At 45.6% G+C, this 19,540-nt stretch overlaps 1 protein-coding gene across 4 annotated transcripts in view; it reads left to right on the forward strand.

Moving 5' to 3' along the window:
- APP (amyloid beta precursor protein) overlaps positions 1-19,540 on the forward strand; it is a 133,452-nt gene that overhangs the window by 55,122 nt on the left and 58,790 nt on the right. For all 4 annotated transcript variants that reach the window (XM_070942641.1, XM_070942639.1, XM_070942638.1 and 1 more), the window contains exon 3: positions 18,163-18,292. In XM_070942641.1, the coding sequence (XP_070798742.1) occupies positions 18,163-18,292 (130 nt within the window). The remainder of the gene's footprint in view (positions 1-18,162; positions 18,293-19,540) is intronic.

Raw genomic sequence — 19,540 nt, forward strand, 5'->3', positions numbered from 1 at the left:
GTCCGCGCCCTCACGCTGACCCTGTCTACACGATGGCAACCACTCTCCCTCCTTTCACACCGTTTGAGTCAGCCCTGGAAACCTGGGATGAGTACATGGAGAGGTTTGAGTGTTTTTTACAAGCAAATGACCTCTCGGATTTATCTAGCGCCAGGAAGAGGGGCTACTTTCTTAGTTCGTGTGGGCGCGAGATTTTCGGGACTGCTAGAGCTCTCGTAGCCCCTCAAGCGGTGTTTGCTGTGCCATGGGAGACTTTGCTCGAAAAATTGAAGCACCATTACTCTCCCACCCCCTCAAAGATAGCGAGACGACATGCGTTTCACCAGAGGGCTCAAAAGGAGGGGGAGTCAATCAACGATTACATGGCTTCCTTGCGTTCGGCGGCACTCCATTGTGAGTTCAGAGAGCTGGATGACATGCTCCTGGACCAGCTCGTGTGCGGGGTGCGGAACCTAAAACTCCAGCAACGCTTACTGGCCCGCTCCGACCTGACCCTTCCGATTGCTATGGACGAAGCCAGGGCTGCGGAGATGTCTGCTAAGTCCGCGGCCGAGATCCAGCGTCACCAGACCGGAGGGGGATTACCAGCTACCGCCCCTCAATCGGTACATTATGAGGAGTCCGACCAGGAGGACACTTCTGAGGGAGAAATGGACGTCAGCCGCCTCAAGACCTTGAAGACCAAAACTCGCATGCCTCCAGTTAAGAGCTCCAGGAGCGGCTGCCTCGGATGTGGCGGGGCGCACAACCGCTCGGAATGCAGATTCCGGTCCGCAATCTGCCGGCGCTGTGGCAAACGGGGGCATCTCTCTAGGGTCTGCCGCTCCGTTTTTCCGGTTCCTGAGGGTGCTGGGGAACCTGGCCCCAAGCGAATGAAGACCAGGAAGGCCGGACGCCCCGCAGAAGCTGTAGCTACGACGCTTGAGGGTGAGGTGGCAGCAGCGGCCGTTAACCATGCGTCCGTTCCGGTCACGGGGAGCAAGATTTTCCTTACTATTCGGTTGGAGGGGGTCCCCTGCAAGATGGAGGTGGACACGGGCTCCTCCAAGTCACTGATATCCTGGCCTACACTTTCTGCATTACTGCCTTCCATCTCTCTGCGACAGTTACAAACTTGCCACATCAAGCTGAGGGACTATCAGGGCAAGGCTATCCCCATTCTGGGTTGTGGGTCCTTCCAGGTTGCATATGACTCATTTGCGGGTAAATTGCCTTTAATCGTGGTTCGCGACCGCCTCCCCTCACTACTGGGGTTAGACTGGTTCGCTGCCCTTGGCCTCGGCGTGTCCGGCATACACCATACCTGTCCGGACCCCTTATCCAAACTCGCACACGAATTTGCCGAGGTTTTTGATGGTACCTTAGGAAGATACACAGGACTTCCCATTTCCTTTAATTTGGATCCCCAGGTTGCGCCGATCCGCCTGAAGCCCAGGAGGGTGCCTCTTGCACTGCGGCCCAGAGTTGATCGAGAACTAGATAAATTAATAGCTCAAGGGGTTCTTCAACCTGTGGAGCATTCTAATTGGGAGACCCCCATAGTAATTCCCCTAAAGCAGGACGGCACCATTAGAATCTGTGCCGATTACAAGGGGACAATCAATAAGGCCCTGAAAGCCAACCACTATCCCGTGCCTGTTGTCCAGCATCTGTTACATTCTCTGGGCCAGGGGAAAATCTTTGCGAAGCTTGACCTCGCTCAAGCTTACCAACAGCTCCCGGTGGACGATGCCACCGCCCTGGCCCAGACAATTGTGACTCACAGGGGGGCCTTCAAATGTACCCGGCTACAATTCGGGGTTAGTGTGGCCCCTGGTATTTTTCAAAGCCTCATGGAGCGTTTGCTCCATGGGCTTGAGGGCGTTGTGCCCTATTTTGATGATGTGCTGATTTCTGCTGCTGATCACAGCGAACTCATCATCAAACTTAGGGCTGTTCTTGCCAGATTTCAGCAGGCAGGCTTAAGACTTAAGAGGGATAAGTGCAGGATTGGCGTCCCTCAGGTAGAGTTCTTGTGGTTCCTCATAGACTCCTCTAGCATTCGCCCTGCCCCATCAAAGGTGGATGCTATTAAGCGGGCTCCTATCCCCACTAACAAGGCCGAATTGCAGGCATTCCTTGGCCTGCTGAATTTCTATTCCGTTTTTTTACCACATAAAGCCTCAGTGGCTGAGCCCCTTCACCGGCTCCTAGACACCAAGACTCCATGGATTTGGGACCGTAGGGCAGCTAATTCCTTCCAGGCCGTCAAAGACTTCCTTACCTCCGATGCTGTCCTCGTGCAGTACGACAATAACTTGCCCCTCTCATTGACATGCGATGCCTCCCCCTACGGGGTGGGGGCTGTTTTGAGTCATGTCTTGCCCTCCGGCGCGGAGGCACCTATTGCGTACTACTCGAGGACCCTATCGCCAGCGGAAAGAAATTACAGCCAGATCGATAGGGAGGCTCTGGCTGCTGTGGCCGGCGTGAAACGTTTTCACGACTACCTCTATGGCCGCCCTTTTTTATTGGTCACGGATCATAAGCCCTTACTGGGGCTTTTGGCGGGAGATCGCCAAACCCCTTTGATCCTGTCCCCGTGCATGTCTCGCTGGGCGGAATTTCTGGCAGCTTATTCGTACGATTTGATCTATAAGCCGGGCAAGGCTATTGGGCACGCTGATGCCCTTAGCCGTTGCCCTCTCCCTCTAGCGGTCCACGATCCTGCCCCTGCAACCTCTATTTTCCTTGTGGATGAGTTGACCTCCTTAGTGACCGCCGCTGACATCCAGACTCATTCCGCGGCTGATGCTATTCTCTCCGGGGTTCTGGACTGGGTGCGCAGGGGCTGGCCACAGTCCCAAGCCACTGCTGACTTCCTTCCTTACAGTCGTAGGAAACATGAGCTGTCAGTAAACAAGGGCTGTCTTCTGTGGGGTAATCGGGTGGTGGTCCCCCCCAAGCTCAGGTCCCAGATTTTGTCATGCCTGCACAATGCCCATCCGGGCATTGTCCGCATGAAGGCCCTTGCGCGCAGCTATGTCTGGTGGCCTTCCATCGATCAAGACATCGAAGCCTGGGTAGGTCGCTGTCCACAGTGCCAACTCACTAGACCAGTTCCGCCAGCGGCCCCAGTTCTGGAGTGGGAACCGTCCAGAGCCCCTTGGGCCAGGGTGCACCTGGACCTTGCGGGGCCTTTCCAGGGTCACACCTTCCTTATCGCTGTAGACGCCCATTCCAAATGGGTTGAGCTCGCCCCTATGCAGACCACCACTTCTGCAGCTATTATTGGAGTGCTAGAGGGCCTTTTCGCCACACATGGGTTGCCGGATATCATTGTCACCGATAATGGGCCGCAGTTCGTGTCAGCACCTTTCCAACTGTTTCTGGCCCGGCTGGGCATCCAGCATGCGCAGACTGCCCCGGCTAACCCTGCCGCTAATGGTTTGGCGGAAAGGGCTGTAAGATCAGCTAAGGAGGCGCTGCGACGATTGGGTACCACAAATTGTCACCACAAAATTCGGCAATACCTCTTGGCACAGCACACTACACCTAGTTCTACCACCAAGCACACCCCGGCCGAGTTGCTCATGGGCCGACGGCTCCGTACGACCCTGGACCGTCATGGACCGTCTGCACCCGGATTACACGGGGGAGCCATTTAGGGAAACCCATTTGCCGTTGAGAGTTTTCAATGTGGGGGACTTAGTCTACGCTCTGAACTTTGATAAAGACTGTCGCTGGCTGCCGGGCCTCATCACACAAATAACCAGTCCCTACTCTTATACGGTCCTACTCTCTGATGGGAGAGTCTGGCGGCGACATATAAATCAGATTAGACAAAGACTAGCCAACGCACCTGCCGACCAACCGAGCCAGGATTCCCCGACTCCGCCTGGCAGAGACCACACGGGGGAGCCTACCATCCCTATTCCTCCACTCGCAGTGTTCCCGGCGGAAAACTTACCTGTTGGTGCAGGTCCGGCAGTGAGTTCGAATCCTCCGTTTCCCGGCGAGGCTCGGAATCCGTCTCCTGGAGTGATGGAGGAATTGGCCCCTCCTCCTACGCCATCCACGCCGGCTCTAGCGTCCTCCCAGTCTGCACTGCCTCCTCCCACCTCGACTGCTACACCAGAGCCGAGGCGGTCTGGCCGGTGCCGTCATCGTCCGGCGTACTTGGAGGACTACGCATGCGCGATCCGGGAGGGAAGGGGTGTTAAATTCTTGGGGACACGACGCCTGCGTAACCGGCTCTGTTGCCAGGCGTTGAGGATTGGCTAGGACGCGAGCAGCTGCGAGAGCGGGAGAATAGCTGCCGGTGATTGGTTAGTGTGCCCTGACAGCCAACTATTTAAGGAGCTGTCAGGCGAGTTGTTCTTTGCTTGCGTTATGAGTTCTTCTCAGATTTGTTCGTTTAATAAAGTTGGTGTTTAGCAAACAACCTAGCCTCCAGCGTGTTTACCCACTGGACACAACAGAGTCAACTTGCAGTTCACTTTCCTTTAAGCTCTCCAGAAAGATACTGATGTTATAGATGGCAGTCCTGGTAGAAGTCATAGATCACCTACATATAGGGACCATGACATAATGTAACATCTGTATCTCTTTCTATTCTGATAGCTTAAAGAACAATAGTCTGTATATACTACTATGATAGATTCTAGATGTACCTTTCTGCAACTGCTGAGTACCAGGATCTGGATAGCATTTAAAGCTAATGTGCCATGTGTTATTCTTGTTGTTGTTAAGATTTTTTTATCCTGCTTTCCTGTAATCATCTACACTGCAAAGATTCAGGAAATTCCTTTGTAAAAGGTTTGAATTCCATAGAACAGGGGTGTCAAACTCACGTCGTCAGGGGGGCATGTATCAGGACTTTTTCCCCCGTCGCTAAACCAGGTGTGGGCATGGCCAGCACATGACGCATCCGGCCCGCGGGCCGAAAGTTTGACAGCCCTGCCATAGAACAATATCCAGATACCTGCATTTTATAAGTCCCAAATAGGATAAAACTGATCATGTAGTGCCTACATCCTGATAACATCACACAGAATGCATATTGTGTAATAATATATCTATTTCTCCATTTTTTTGGGTCCAAAGAGGTTTGTGGAAATCATGTAAAATCCTGTTCATGAGACAAAACATTATGTAATATGTATATTTTTTGTTTTGGAAGCTTTTCTGACAAGATTATTAATTGCTAGATAATTTTTGTGCTTGTACATCTTCCCAGAGTTTTCCTCTCTTCCTCTTCTCAGTTGCCACCCAGTGCATCATATATCTTACTAAGTTATCTGACTGGCTCTTTCTGGTACCTATCCTTCCTCCTCTCAGATACTCTCTGTCCCATCACAGCACATCCTGTTGGTCTGCCATAAACATCCCTAGATTTTCCTTCCACTTAGCTGCTGTCAACATCCTAGCCTTGTAAAAGCTAATAAACCCTGCTCAGTAAGGTCATTCTTTGCAAACATTAGGATATATTCTCACAAAAGATTTGTCTACTGCACTATGCAGATACCACATATAGGTCTGTACCTCTGGGTTTACGTTATAGGCTTTTCTCCATTGTGGGTGGAGACAGCAGCCAGGATGGGTTGTGCTTGTCTGTTCAGGTTGATAGACTGAGCCTGTCAAAGTTGTTAAGTCCCGCCCTTGTTACTGGGTAGACCCAGCTTTTGGCTCAGTCTGTCAGCCTGGACAGGCGTGTGGGACTGTTCCTCTTGCTGTTTTTTTCTCTCTTTCTTTGCTATTTGCCTCTTCTGATAGCTGATTAGTGTTGGAATTGTTGGTTTGACTCGGACTGTGACTTGGACTGCTTTGGACTTCGTTTTCTCTTTCTACAAACAGTAAGATCTTAGACCCCAGTAACTAGCTTAGCTAGTTATCTGGGGAAAAATCCTTTCCCTTAGCCGGGATTTACACCCCCTTTGTTTCTATCGGCTGTGGGATCTTTTGGGGGGATTTGTGGAGCTCCGCGCTCCGGTTGGTGACTCTGCTGGCCGTTCCAGGCCTAAAAGGCTGAATTATCGTCTGTGGAGTTTCGCGCTCCCCTTTCCAATCTCCCGGTGGCCATTTTGAATTCCAGCCGGCCGCCAACTATTTTCTACCGTTTGCCTGTCATCTAAGCTCCCTGTTCGCCTCTTCTCCTTCTGGTTCAGCTAGTGGAGCCTCGCACCACCGGCTGGAGCCGGAGGAGCACGGGGATCTCTGTTTTGAGCGGATCGCTGGCCGTTGCGTCGCCCTGAACGGTGAGACAGTTTCGGCATGAAAACGGTGTTCGGAGGATCGTTGGCTTGGTGCTTCTCCTGTTAGCGTGTGACGTGCTGCCTGACCGTATATTGCCGTGGGGGAGAAGCACGGTGTTCGGTGGGGCTTCGCACCCCCCTCCCCCTTTAACAGCAACGGCTCTCCTGTGTGCAGATTTTTGGCTGGTGGAGCTTCGCACTCCCCTTTAACGGCACAGCCGACTCTTCTGGGTGAAGGACTTTCCTGGTGGAGCTTCGCGCTCCCCTTTGACAGCACAACTGATCCGCCTATGCGGGGATTTTTGCTGGTGGAGCTTCGCGCTCCCCTTTAGCAACACAACCGACCCTCCTGTGGGGTAGATTTTGCTGGTGGAGCTTTGCGCCCCTCCCTCCTTCTTGCTAACGCCTCTGGCTTGCCACCTTTGGTTTTGCTGTCATCCTTGCCTGTTATAAATCAGGGCATGTCGTACCATTGAAAGGGTGGAGCTTCTGCGCTCCCATTTATAGTAGCACTGTTTAGAGGTCTGTGCCTCCTAACAACAGTTTACCCCTTGCGACATTCTGACATTTGGGACTTCTGTCCATTGTCACATCTGGGCGGTTTCCCCTGATCATCGATCATGCCCAAGGCTTTGCACAAGTCGAAGGATGTTCACAATGTTCTGATAGCCCTCAACATAAGGGGGCTTCTCCTACTAGGAGGGATGTCAATTCTGGCTCCTCCTCTAGGCCGGCGGCTTTGGATCCGTCCAAGCTCCACCACAAGTCATCATTTCATCCTCTGCCTTCTCATGCAGAAGCCCGCCGGGATAAAGTACTGTAAAAGATCTGTGCGAAAGCCAGCAGGCACCAACCGTCTGTCAAGAAGGCAACTGCGGTTTCTCCTCATACGGCTACCGCTTCTGACTCTGGGGCATAGATGGACCAACTTTCCCTTCAGGATTGCCCTGCGGTTATTCAGACGGCCAATCTATGGGATTCCCCCGCGGCTCTGGCTCCTGAGCCCCCGGCGGAGTCTCCTCTGGCTCCACAGTCCTTGTTGCATTCCTCCGAACCAGCATCTGCACCCCCTCCTGTGGAAACTGGGTCTGGTGCAACACAACAAAACAGTTTTTTGTCGCCCGATCAAATTTAACAACTCATCATGGCTGCGGTATAGCAGTCTTTGGCATCTCAATTTTGGCCTACCAGCAGGGCAGCCTCTGTTCGGTCTGGCGCTTCCACTTCTCGAGTGGATGTCGAGCAGGAGGATGCTCTGTCTATCGAAGCCCCAGATTCTCCGGTCTCCTCCATTGTGAGCCGGGCATCTTCTCTCGCCGATGAGGGATCTCGGGATTTGGAGCTCTCCGAAGGCGAGGACCTCCCTCCGGACCAGCCCGCATTTATGGGCTTGTTTCCCCAGGCCTTGTTCAAATCCCTGCTGCACAAGGCCATTAATACGGCCCAGCTTAGTTCTCCTTCTCCGATGCCGGCTATCCCGAGTACGGCCAATGGGGATCTGAACCCCCTGTTCGCTGAACCATCCAGGCCTGTAGACATCTCCTTTGTTCCTCGATGTTATCCGGAAATAGTGGTCCTCACCTGATTTGGCCCCAGCCCCTACGGCATCGGATCGGTGGAATTTCAGTGTGGCGCCGGATCTAGCTACCCTTCTTCAGGTCCTGACCATGGATTCTCCTGTGGCCGCTCTCCTACCACACACTGCAGTTCCCGGTGATCCAGATGAAGGGCTCCATCCGGAGGAGCACCGAGCGGAGCCAGTGTTGCAACGGACACACCAGGGCACCGCTTGGGCCATTAGGGCGGCATCTATAGTGTCTTTCTTTAATCGCACTACTCTCCTATGGCTCCGTCATCTACAGGAGACTTTGGCTATGGAGGATGTCCGTATATGGAAGGAACTAAACAAGATTATCGCCGCCACATAATTCTCAGCGGATGCTACCTTCAATGCCGCTCGCTTTGCAGCTAAGTCCCTCGCCTCTTCCATTACTGCCCGTCGCTTGGTCTGGCTCCGCCATTGGCAGGCCGAAACCAGGCATAAGTGACGTCTGGCTTCGGTTCCCTTCGCTGGTTCCAAGCTGTTTAGGGATCCCCTTGACGCCTTCCTCACTGAAACAAAAAACAAAAGGAAAATCCTTCCAGTTGTCTTCCGTAGGGGGGAATCGAGGTTCCATCCATACCCATCCCGTCCTCAATCTCGTTCGTATGAAGAAGCTAACTTTACCTCTCCTTCTGCCAGACCACAGGAGAATTTTCAATCTAGGCAGCGGGGCGCACAGGACAGGGCATCCAGAGGTAGGACTTTTGTTTCCAAATGGCCCTTTCGAGGGGGAGGAGGTCGTTTCTCCAGGCGCCGTCGTTAACTGCATCCCGGATCCTCCCATAGGGGGCAGATTGGCCCTCTTCACCCCTGTTTGGGAAGGTTCCACTTCGGATAAATGGGTCGTGGTCACCTTACGATCTGGGTTGGCCATTGAATTTGTCTCCCCTCCTCCGATGTTCTTTGTGCGCTGTCTGCTTTCTAATAACATTGAGAAATGATCCCTTATGGACTCAGTGGTTCAGCATCTCCTTTCAATCAGGGCTATTCAACCTGTGCCTGATGTTGAACAGGGGATGGGATTTTATTCCCTTGTTTTTCTTGTACCAAAGTGTGTGTGGGGGGGTGGAGACCTATTCTGGACCTTAAACGTCTGAACCGGTATGTGGTATACCGCAAGTTCAAGATGCAGTTCTTAAGAGGGGCGATCTCCTCTCTTCTATAGACCTTACTGAGGCGTATCTCCATATTCCCATCCTTCCCTCTCACCGGAAGTTCCTTCGGTTCTGCTACGGGGGGCGCCATTACCAGTACTGGGCCTTGCCCTTTAGCCTTTCATCTGCCCCTCATACATTTACCAAGGTATTGGCTGCCTTAGCAGCATCCCTTCGGGCTAGATCCATTCATCCGAAGTGCTACTTAGACAATATCTTAATTTTGTCTCCTATCCCTCAACAGTCTTCCTCTGATCTGCAGCTTACTCTTCAGACCCTGGCTGCCCATGGCTTTTCCATTAACTTGGAGAAAAGCCACCTGGTCCCTACCACTTGTTTGCTCCATCTGGGGGCTCTGATAGATTCGGTGGCAGGGAGGGTCTACCTTTCACGGGAGCGACAGGATAGCTTGAGGTCCCTGGTTTCTAAAGTTGAATGGGCTAGATCTGTGTCCTCCCTGGTACTATCACAGCTCCTGGGCAAAATGATATCTGCCATTTCGATAGTTCCCTGGGCCCAGTTGCACTCAAGGGAACTTCAATGGTTTCTTTTGCCGTTGCAGAAGGCGGGCAGAGGCACTTTGACTACGAACGTTCCCGTTCCCAGAAGGGTGATCAGGTCCCTAGGGTGGTGGTGGTCTACGGCAACATCCCGAGGTTGTCTCTTCTTCGACCCGCAGAGAGTGGTGGTGACAACAGCCACCAGCCTTCAGGGCTGGGGGGCTCATTGCCTGGGTCAAGTTGCTCAGGGCACCTGGAACAGCTCAGACGCCCATCGCCCCATCAACTGGCTGGAACTGCGGGCGGTCTACCTGGCGCTTCGAGCCTTTCGACACCTCATCTCCAGCTCTCACGGACAATATTATGGTGAAGGCCCATATCAATCGTTTAGGGGGCACTCGGTCCCTATCCCTGATGTCGGAGGTGTTGAGATTGGGCACCTGGTCGGAGACTCACCTCGCCTCGTTGCGGGTGGAACACATTGCCGGTGTCGCCAATGTACAAGCAGACTGGCTCAGCTGTCAGCGGCTGGATCACGCAGAGTGGCATCTTCACCCGCACATCTTCTGCCAAGTTGCGGCATGCTTCGGGACTCTGGTGATGGACCTCTTTGCCACGTCGGACAATGCTCAGCTTCTGCACTTCATCTCGTGGTACCCATCGCCACAGGCGGAGGCCACCGATGCCCTCCGCTCCCCGTGGCCGCCGGAGCTGCTCTATGCGTTTCCTCCGGTCTCCCTGCTCTCGCGAGTGATTCACAAGTTGTTGCTGGAGCAACTGGAGCTTATCCTTCTGGCCCTGCATTGGTCACACAGACCTTGGTTTGCGGACCTAGTGTCGTTGTCAGTAGCCCCGCCTTGGCAGCTACCGCAACCGGAGAATGCCCTGACTCAGGGGGCAGTGAGACACTCGGACCTGCAATGACTCCATCTGACTGCTTGGCGATTGAGCGCCGTGCCCTAGGAAATGCCAACATCCCGGCAGACGTGATCTGCACCATTCAGGCTTCACGGAGACCTTCTACGGACTGAATTTACTCGGCCACCTGGCGGGCCTTTTGTACATGGTGTGATCGGAATGGGGTTCAACCCCTCCAGGCTTCGATCGTCAATGTACTGGTGTTTCTTCAGGAGGGCCTTTCCAAGGGACTTTCTCCTAACACTCTGCGGAGGCAAGTGGCGGCGATCTCATCAATACTTACCTTCGGATTGTTGTCTTCCTTGGCCCAGCACCTGTTGATTCGCCAGTTTCTGCGAGGTGCTACCAATCTTTGCCCTCCTGTTCAACATAGGTACCCAACCTGGGGCCTTTCCATAGTTCTTAATTCTCTCACGGGTGCCCCGTACGAGCCTTTGCAGACGACTAGCCTGCGACTCTTAACATGCAAAGTTGCCTTTTTGGTAGCGATTACCTTGGCTCGCCGCATCTCAGAGATCGCCACCCTCCCCATCTGTAATGACCTCAGTGTGTTTCACGTGGATCGGGTGGTCCTCCATCTGGATCCTACATTTGTGCCCAAGGTCAACACGACCTTCCACTGCATGCAGGATCTTGTCCTGCCCAACTTTTGCCCTCTCTCGGCTCACCGGGTCGGTGGCACTCTCTGGATGTCCGTTGGGCACTACGCATTTACATTAAGCGGACTGCGGACTTTCGCAGAACGGAATCTCTATTTGTCTCCTTCCTGCCGGTTTCTTTAGGTTGCAAGGTGTCATCACCGACCATCGGACGTTGGATCCGACAGTCGGTAGGCAAGGCCTACGAACTCCGTTCCTTACCGAGACCTCCTCATCTGACTGCGCATTCTACCCGCAGCGCTGCGACGTCGGCGGCTTGGGCCACGCAGGCCTCACTGCTCGAAATCTGCAGGGTGGCAATGTGGACTTTGCCTTCTCCATTCATCCAGCACTATAAACTGCTTCAGCAGATGCCGCTTTTGGTCGTAGGGTGCTGCAGCGAGTTCTCTCGGGGGAGGGTTCTTCAGACCAGCCTTGTCCCCCCAACAACTGTAGGGACAGTGATCTTTGGTATGTCCCATCCTGGCTGCTGTCTCCACCCACAATGGAGAAGGGGCATTGGTCCTACCTGAGACGCACCTTCTCGTTGGGTGGAGACAGCAGCCAGACCCTCTCTTTGCCAGACTGGTCTCTCTGTCTTTGCCTTTCTCTCCTCTCTTATTTGGCTTCCCACATGCCGAGCCTGTCTTCTTGTCTTCGCCAAAAGCTGGGTCTACCCAGTAACAAGAGCGGGACTTAACAACTTTGACAGGCTCAGTCTATCAACCTGAACAGACGAGCACAACCCATCCTGTCTGCTGTCTCCACCCAACGAGAAGGTGCGTCTCAGGTAGGACCAACGCCCCTTTCCTGTATATTTGATTATTCTCTTGATGGTGGTGCATCACACCTAATCTTTGTTAATTAAAGATTTTTGTCTCATCTGGGGAGCAATTGTGCCTGCCTCTTCATTACTTATAAAAAGACTAAACAAGGATCTTCCAAACAAACAAACAAACAAAAAAGACTAGAACTAAAAATAAAGTGATTAATGATTTGACATGAAACTGAACTAAAGAAATGTTGAAAGGATTATTTTAAGTATCTGTATGGGAATGATACTGATATGTCACAATGTGCAGTGGAGATGATTATTATAAATATTTGCATCCAAGAAAAAATAATAAAAATGAAGTCATAAATGGTGTAAGAATGTTGAAGTTTATAGGTATATAATATGTAACGAGAAATATTAAAACATAGCTATGATTTGCATATGGAATGACTGATGGTTTTTTAACTTTGTGAAGATTCCATCTGTGCATGACAATCAGAAGAATGATGACGTTTCTTTGTACAAATTAAAAGATAACCAAGAATGACTGAAAAAGCAAAAGAAAGATTGGTGAGGTAACTATGACTGGCAAGTATTTAGTAGCAATCTAATTAAAGGGCACAAAGGGTGACAATAAGCATCATTTGGAAACTGTAATGTAGCAAGATATAAAGTTAATTGTACATTGACTGGTTTACAAAAAGTGCCGGGGAAAAGAGATAGTTTTGAATTATTGATGTTACACTAATATGGGTTGAAGGTTGGTTGCTGAAGATAGGAAGACTAATATATGAGAGATATAAAGCATGTATGAAAATAAATGGAATGCATAGTGAATGGTTCAACACTGAAGAGGCAGTAAGCCAAGGATGTGTCATATCCCTTGATTTTTTAATGTATCTATGTAAACGTATGAGGAATGCTTGCAGTGATCTACATTGATTATGTGAGCATGAATGTACTTTTGCATGCAAACCATATCCTGTTCTTAGCTCACAATTCTAATGATTTATATTAGTTGTATATATCAAAGGCCCCACCCTTTTGAGCACCAGGGACCGGTTCCATGATAGAGTTTTTTCCATGGACGGAGGGGGGGGGTGTTTGTCATGGTTTCATATGCTGCCTGCATCCCACAGATGGGGCTTCGCTTATTTGTGGGGACCAGATTCTGGTATGTCGCAGTCCGGTGCTGGTCTATGGACCGGATGTTGGGGACTCCCACTATATATCAATTAATGTATCAAAGAACAAAGTTGATAGATATGAGGGAAAAAATTGAATGAGATCAAATTATACATTAAAAATTACAGCTGGTAGATTAATTTTTGTATTTTGAAAAATGTTGATTAAACATTTGGCTAAATAGATAGTATTTTAAGATGTGCAAATGCTAAGGAAAAGTAATAAGTATTATTTGCAGTTGCACTAAAAGAAATCAAAATGGTTGTGTATAAGCATCTTTGTTATCTGTATGTATGAATTAGATATAAAACACAAAAGTAAGACAAATATAATAAGAATTGATTATTTAAGTGTGAGTGAAACATCTGAATGAATATGGATTCATTATCCATATAGTAAATGGATACTGAATGGATAGTGAACGAATATGAATTAAATACAAAAGTGAGTGGTCACTATGAAACCATTAGTGTGTTGGTGTGGATTTACACAAACAGAAAATGAACAAGAATAATTAAAATTTTGGAAAGCAAGAATATACAGTTAGAGGGGAGGAGGCAGACTAAAAAAGTTATAGTTGAATGGAGCTGATGAGATCATCATTTGGCACTATTACTTTGAATTGCGATTGATGTGTTATAACATGTTATGAGAAAATTCTGCATTACATTTTTGTAAACCACTACAAATGATGATAATATATGTAAGTTTGAAAATTATATTTAAATTATATTCAAAAGTATATTAAATTAAAATTATTGATTTTAAAAATATGTTATTTAAAATATTTGTATTGATAATCTTTCTGCTTATAAGGCTGTTAGAGTAAAGTGATTGAAGTGGCATAAAATTATTTATGTATACATAAAGAAGTTACTAGAAAATTGACTTAGCTCTTATATTTTATTAATTAATAAAATTTATATACCAATCATCTCACTATTACAGTGACTGTAGGTGGTTTACAAATAAAAACTATAAAATCCATATAAAAAGAGACAAATATGAAAAGACAAAGTAAAAATAAAAATAAAAACAATTAAAAAGATGGATGAAGTATCCTCTAGCCACCAAACATCCCCAGGCACCATGCTAAGACATGGTTTATAGTTAATTAAATAAGCCATAATTGACTGAGTTCACATAATGGACTTTGGAAGCACTTTCAATGCTTCATAGGAATATGTTGTGTTAGTCATGCTTTGATGACGTACTTCTTTGACATGGCACTTCACTTAGGGATTTGCATCTGAGCTGCTATGCTGCATCAAATCAGACACTTCATTGATTTTCATCAGTCTTGTGTGAAGTACCCTAACAAGGCAAAGCTTTGCATGACCCTAACGTTACAGTGTGTGCAAGTTGTTGTACGATATTCATAAATGCACATGTCAGCAAAATAACATTTTAATGCAGATTAGAGCTCTCTATGGATAAGGATATGCCAGATGTTAAAGCTGGTTTTAGAAAAGATGTAGCATGCTGGTTCATGCTGTAAAATTGAGAAAGTCAAAGAATAGCAAACAGTAGTTATGTTCGTAATTGATTATAGAAAGCCCTTTACTTGTTTTGACCATATCAAGTTATATGTTTTTTAATTTTGGCTGTTCACCGCCCTGAGTCCCTTCTGGGAGAAGGGCGGTATACAAATTAAATTAAATTAATAAATAAAATAAATAATATTCTTAACAAAATAGGAATCCCAGAACAGTTCACTTTTGTCAGGATACGTCTACAAGGAATGACACAAGGCTATGTATTCTCTCCTTATTTATTCATTTATATATATATATATATAACTTGCATTATGCTGATGACATTGTTCTGATAACTGAAAACACAAATGAACTGGAAGCTCTAATGAGAGTCAAAGGACACTAATATTAATAAGACCAAATTAATGAATAGGTACATCAGCATCCATAGAACTGACAGTGAAAATGCTGAAATAGTGGATAGTTTCTGCCTTTTAGGATTGACGTATCAAATTCAACTGAATCACCAGTCAAGAAATACCTTGCAGACTAGCATGTGGTAGGCATCAATGAGGACTTCAGAAAAGAAATGTCATGAAATGTTTTTGCACTGATATTATTCAGGGGATGGTTTGGCAAGCAATGAAAGCAAAACCTGGACTTTGAAGAAGTAGAATAGGAAGAGCATTGATGCTTTTGACCTTTGGTGTTAGACAAGACTCTGAGAATGCCAAAGCTTACCAAGAAAACAAATAAAATCGTAGATCTTTTGAAAGATTTGTAAATTTGGGGAAAGTGGAAGGAAGGAGATGAAGAGAATCACCAGCAGCAAAGCGGATGGATTTAATTAAGTGGCAGTGGGGTCACCTTTGGATGAATTGAAGAGCTGGATTGGGGAACAGCCATGATAATTAAGAATCAAAACTGACTGATGGCATATAATCAATCAGTCAGTCACTATTTATAAGCCATTTCGGTTCTGTAATCAAAACCCTTATAAATCATACTGTGACTTAGCAAGATTTCCTCAAGTAATGAGGAAACTCAACTCAATTTATTTGAATTTCTATGGTGAATACATGGGTGACTGAATCTCTAGCAAAACTACATGGACTATTGTGTCAGGTAACTGAAGCAACACATGCTAACATGTTTAATATATTTTAATATAATTACTTTTAAAATAAATACATTATAAGGAGAAAGAGGAGTTGGTATGTAGTTAAACACCTGCAAATAAACAAGATGAACAAGTTCATTAAAAGCAGCATTGAATGTGCCGTATAATTAATTATACTGTATGCTGTTGTTACGACAGGTCATTAATTTTTTATTACATTGCCTACATTCCTAGCCAATTATTTATAAATAAATAATAAGTTCTATAAATAGGTAAATAGATCAATAGTAAGGTGGTTGATGAGACCCAATAACTTTGTTTATTTTACTCCTGCCTTCATTCCATTCCATTTGAATGAAAGTAGTGTATAAAGTTTTACTTGCACAGCAGGAGAAGATGTGTGATGAAGTAGTTTTGTGTTTGTTTCATTGTACAGTATATATTTCAGTACTCTTAACAGTCTCTCTTTATTGATTTAATTATTAATTGAATAGCATTCAAAGAAAACTGCCATCATGTGATCGTGTGTTTCAGTTACCTTGCATCATGCAGGTTCCTGATTCATGCTAATATGAAAAGTGAATGCTGGATGAGCAGCCTGTAGGGATTTGTTTTCAGATTGGCAATATTCCAGATGCTGCTTTGCCTTTTGGTGGAAAAATGCAAAGCTAATAAAAGCTGGGGGAGGGGGAGACATTTGCCTAAATTTGGTTTTTATTTATTTAAAATATGCCACAACTATTAAAGATCACACTGTCACTGTGGATCATTTTGCTCTTGAGGCAGTTCTGATTTTAGAGTAGATTTTAACAATTGCTTCAGGGAACCTAGCAAAATGATTTCTCCTGTAGTGAATTATAAAAGCCTTTGCTATATTTTATAGAACAGATTTCTCCAAACTGGTTCCTTTAAAGTGTTGGACTCTACTCTCTATTTTCACACAATGTAGTAACTATTGATCATGATATCCAGGGATAATAGCAGCTTTGGTCAAATTAATATGGAGAGCATGTTGGGAAAGGGTGGTACCTGCCATATGGATGTCTGCCAACAATTTTATTTTTGCTTTTTCCATCGAATGCTTTTCATTACTTATCAAAGCTGTAATTTATGGCTCTGGGCTGAGAATTGTTTGCCACAGTTGAAGTCATTTACCTGATGTGTTCTGTACTAAAATTTGGATTATAATGTTTGAAAACTTTTACTCTTGAGCATATAGCCCAAAAATCAATCTCATTGATGATATTTTCTCTCTCTCTATTTTCCCTATTTTCCCCCACCCACAAATCACTTAAAATTCTTAGTGGGTACAATGCAAACACTATGAAATGGCAGTCACTTGCTTTCTGTCTATTCATCAAGTTAAATTAAAAAATGAATTAATAATAATCTAATGTACAACACTAGGATGTATTGTAGAAACCATGTAAATGATAAGATTACACAGGAAGACTAACTGACACCAGAAGACTAATTTAAACATCAGAAACAAGATTGGAAGAGCAATATTCCACAATAGATACGATTTAATTTTCTATATCATAATATGAATTTAAGGAGAATTTTACAAATCCAGGTTTTATCATATTATATACCCAACAACGAAGTCAGTTGAATAAATAAATGCTTATAAACTTTTGCCAGCCTAAGAGATCATTGTGTTTTAATACAAATTAACTTTTACTATTTGAGGAATAGATTTAACTAAAATACGTTTTCACAGATTTTGTTTAAAAATGAAAGATTTTAAGAGAAAAAATACACTATACTGTATAAGGAAAACAGAATATCTGATTCTAAACTACTGTTCTCAAAACTTCATTCCCCCCCCCCTTTTTTTTTTTTGATTTATATGCCGCCCTTCTCTGGAGACTCAGGGCGACTTACAATGCATTAAGCAATAGCCTTCATACTTTTGTATATTTATACAAAGTCAGCTTATTGCCCCCACAATCCGGGTCCTCATTTTGTCTACCTTAGAAAGGATGGAAGCCTGAGTCAATCTTCAACCTGGTGAGATTTGAACTTGCAGTAATTGCAGGCAGCTGATGATGTTAATAACAGTGCTTGAAGATCTAGCATCCCAATTCTTGAAGATTTAGATCCTTGAAGATCTAGCATCCCAATTCTTGACACAAATGAATTATAAAAGCTTGAAAATGTGCATAAATTATTCTACAGTTTTTAAATCATAACTCCAGTAGCTGGTATTAAATTGAAAAGTCCTGAACAGCTTCATTTCAGGATAGATGAAAACACTTTTTGTATACTTCAGAAAGAGATGCCATTTGCAATTTCCAAGTATATATTTTATAATTATTCTCTCTTCTAGTCACTTTTAATACATGATCAATGGCAGAACACCTAATGATAATTTCCTTAATTGCAAGCCTGATTTCTAACGTTTGTATATAAAATTGGTCTGCACAATCAAAATTTCACATAGGTTTCTGCTTATTATATATACTTTATGCATCTCTCCAATCATAATGTCATGAATATCATATGCATTTACAGTAATATTTTATCTATATTTCACTATTTTATGTTTTCAATAATAGGTTTATCCTGAACTGCAAATCACAAATGTTGTTGAAGCTAATCAACCAGTAACAATCCAAAACTGGTGCAAGCAGGGAAGGAAGCAGTGTAGGAGTCATCCATATATTGTTGTTCCATATAGGTGCTTAGGTAAGTATAATTATAAATTTTGTCAGGCTGGTCTGTGAATGTAACTATACAAATTTATGTATATTTATGTGTATGTATGTATACACACACACACAAATCAACTTAAAATTAATTTTATTCTGAGAAAATGTCTGTGTAATAATATCATATTCTTTTCCTATTAACTATGACATTATGACACTTTAAGGCAGGAGTGTCAAACTCAAGGTTCGGGCCGAATCTGACCCACAGGATATGTAGATCTGGCCTATGGGGCTGCCCTGGAAACAGCGAAGGACCGGCCCGCTGTGCCTCTGCCAGCGAAACGGAGCTCAGGAGGGCCGTGCACAGCCCTCTTGACCTCTGTTTTCATCTGCGACGGCCTCCTGCAACTCTCTGGCAGCAAAAATGGAGCTCGGGAGGGCCGTGAGCGCTTGGGCCACCACAAGGGCCCCTGACCGAGTGACGTCAAGCTGGCCCTGCCCACCCTGGCCATGGCCACCTGGCCCCTGAGGTCAAACACAACTCTGATGCGGCCCTCAATGAAATCGAGTTTGACACCCCTTCTTTAAGGAAATTAAGCAATAGTTTTTTAAAGTCTAAATAGGAAAAAAATAAATATATGATATGTCTATGCATTACAGTAGTAATAAAATACATCCTAGTTCTTGTGTTTTATACATTTATAAGTTGCATATAGAATGACAGAAACAACTAAGTTATTGTCATGTTATAGATATTTTCTCAAATCTCTTATTTACTTTGGTCCCAGATGTAAAATGTATTTAAAACTTATTCCTTAATTGGGGATTCTTAACATTACAATTAGAAAGAATGGGAACCGGCGATAAATTCCTAAATATGATCAAAACAATATACTCCGACCAAACCGCAAAGATATGGATAAACGGAGAGACAACAGACCAATTTAAAATATCCAAGGGGGTGAGACAAGGATGTCCCCTCTCTCCTATACTATATATATTAGCATTGGAACCACTGTTGAACGAAATTAGGAATGACAATGAAATAAAAGGATTAAGAACAAAAAACCAGGAGTATAAACTACAAGCATTCGCGGACGATGTAGTATTTATTTTAGAAAGACCAAAACAATCAGGATTGAATTTACTAAGGAAGATAGAACAATATGGTGAAGTGGCAGGATTGAAAATTAATAGACAAAAAACAAAACTACTAACTAAAAATTTGACAAAAACCCAGGAGAAAGAATTGGAGGAGACGCTAGGAATACAAACAACAACAACA

This window comes from Pituophis catenifer, unplaced genomic scaffold (assembly GCF_029215685.1).
Source record: "Pituophis catenifer annectens isolate HBS135680 unplaced genomic scaffold, rPitCat1.0.hap2 SCAF_4, whole genome shotgun sequence".
NCBI classification, from domain to species: Eukaryota; Metazoa; Chordata; class Lepidosauria; order Squamata; family Colubridae; genus Pituophis; species Pituophis catenifer.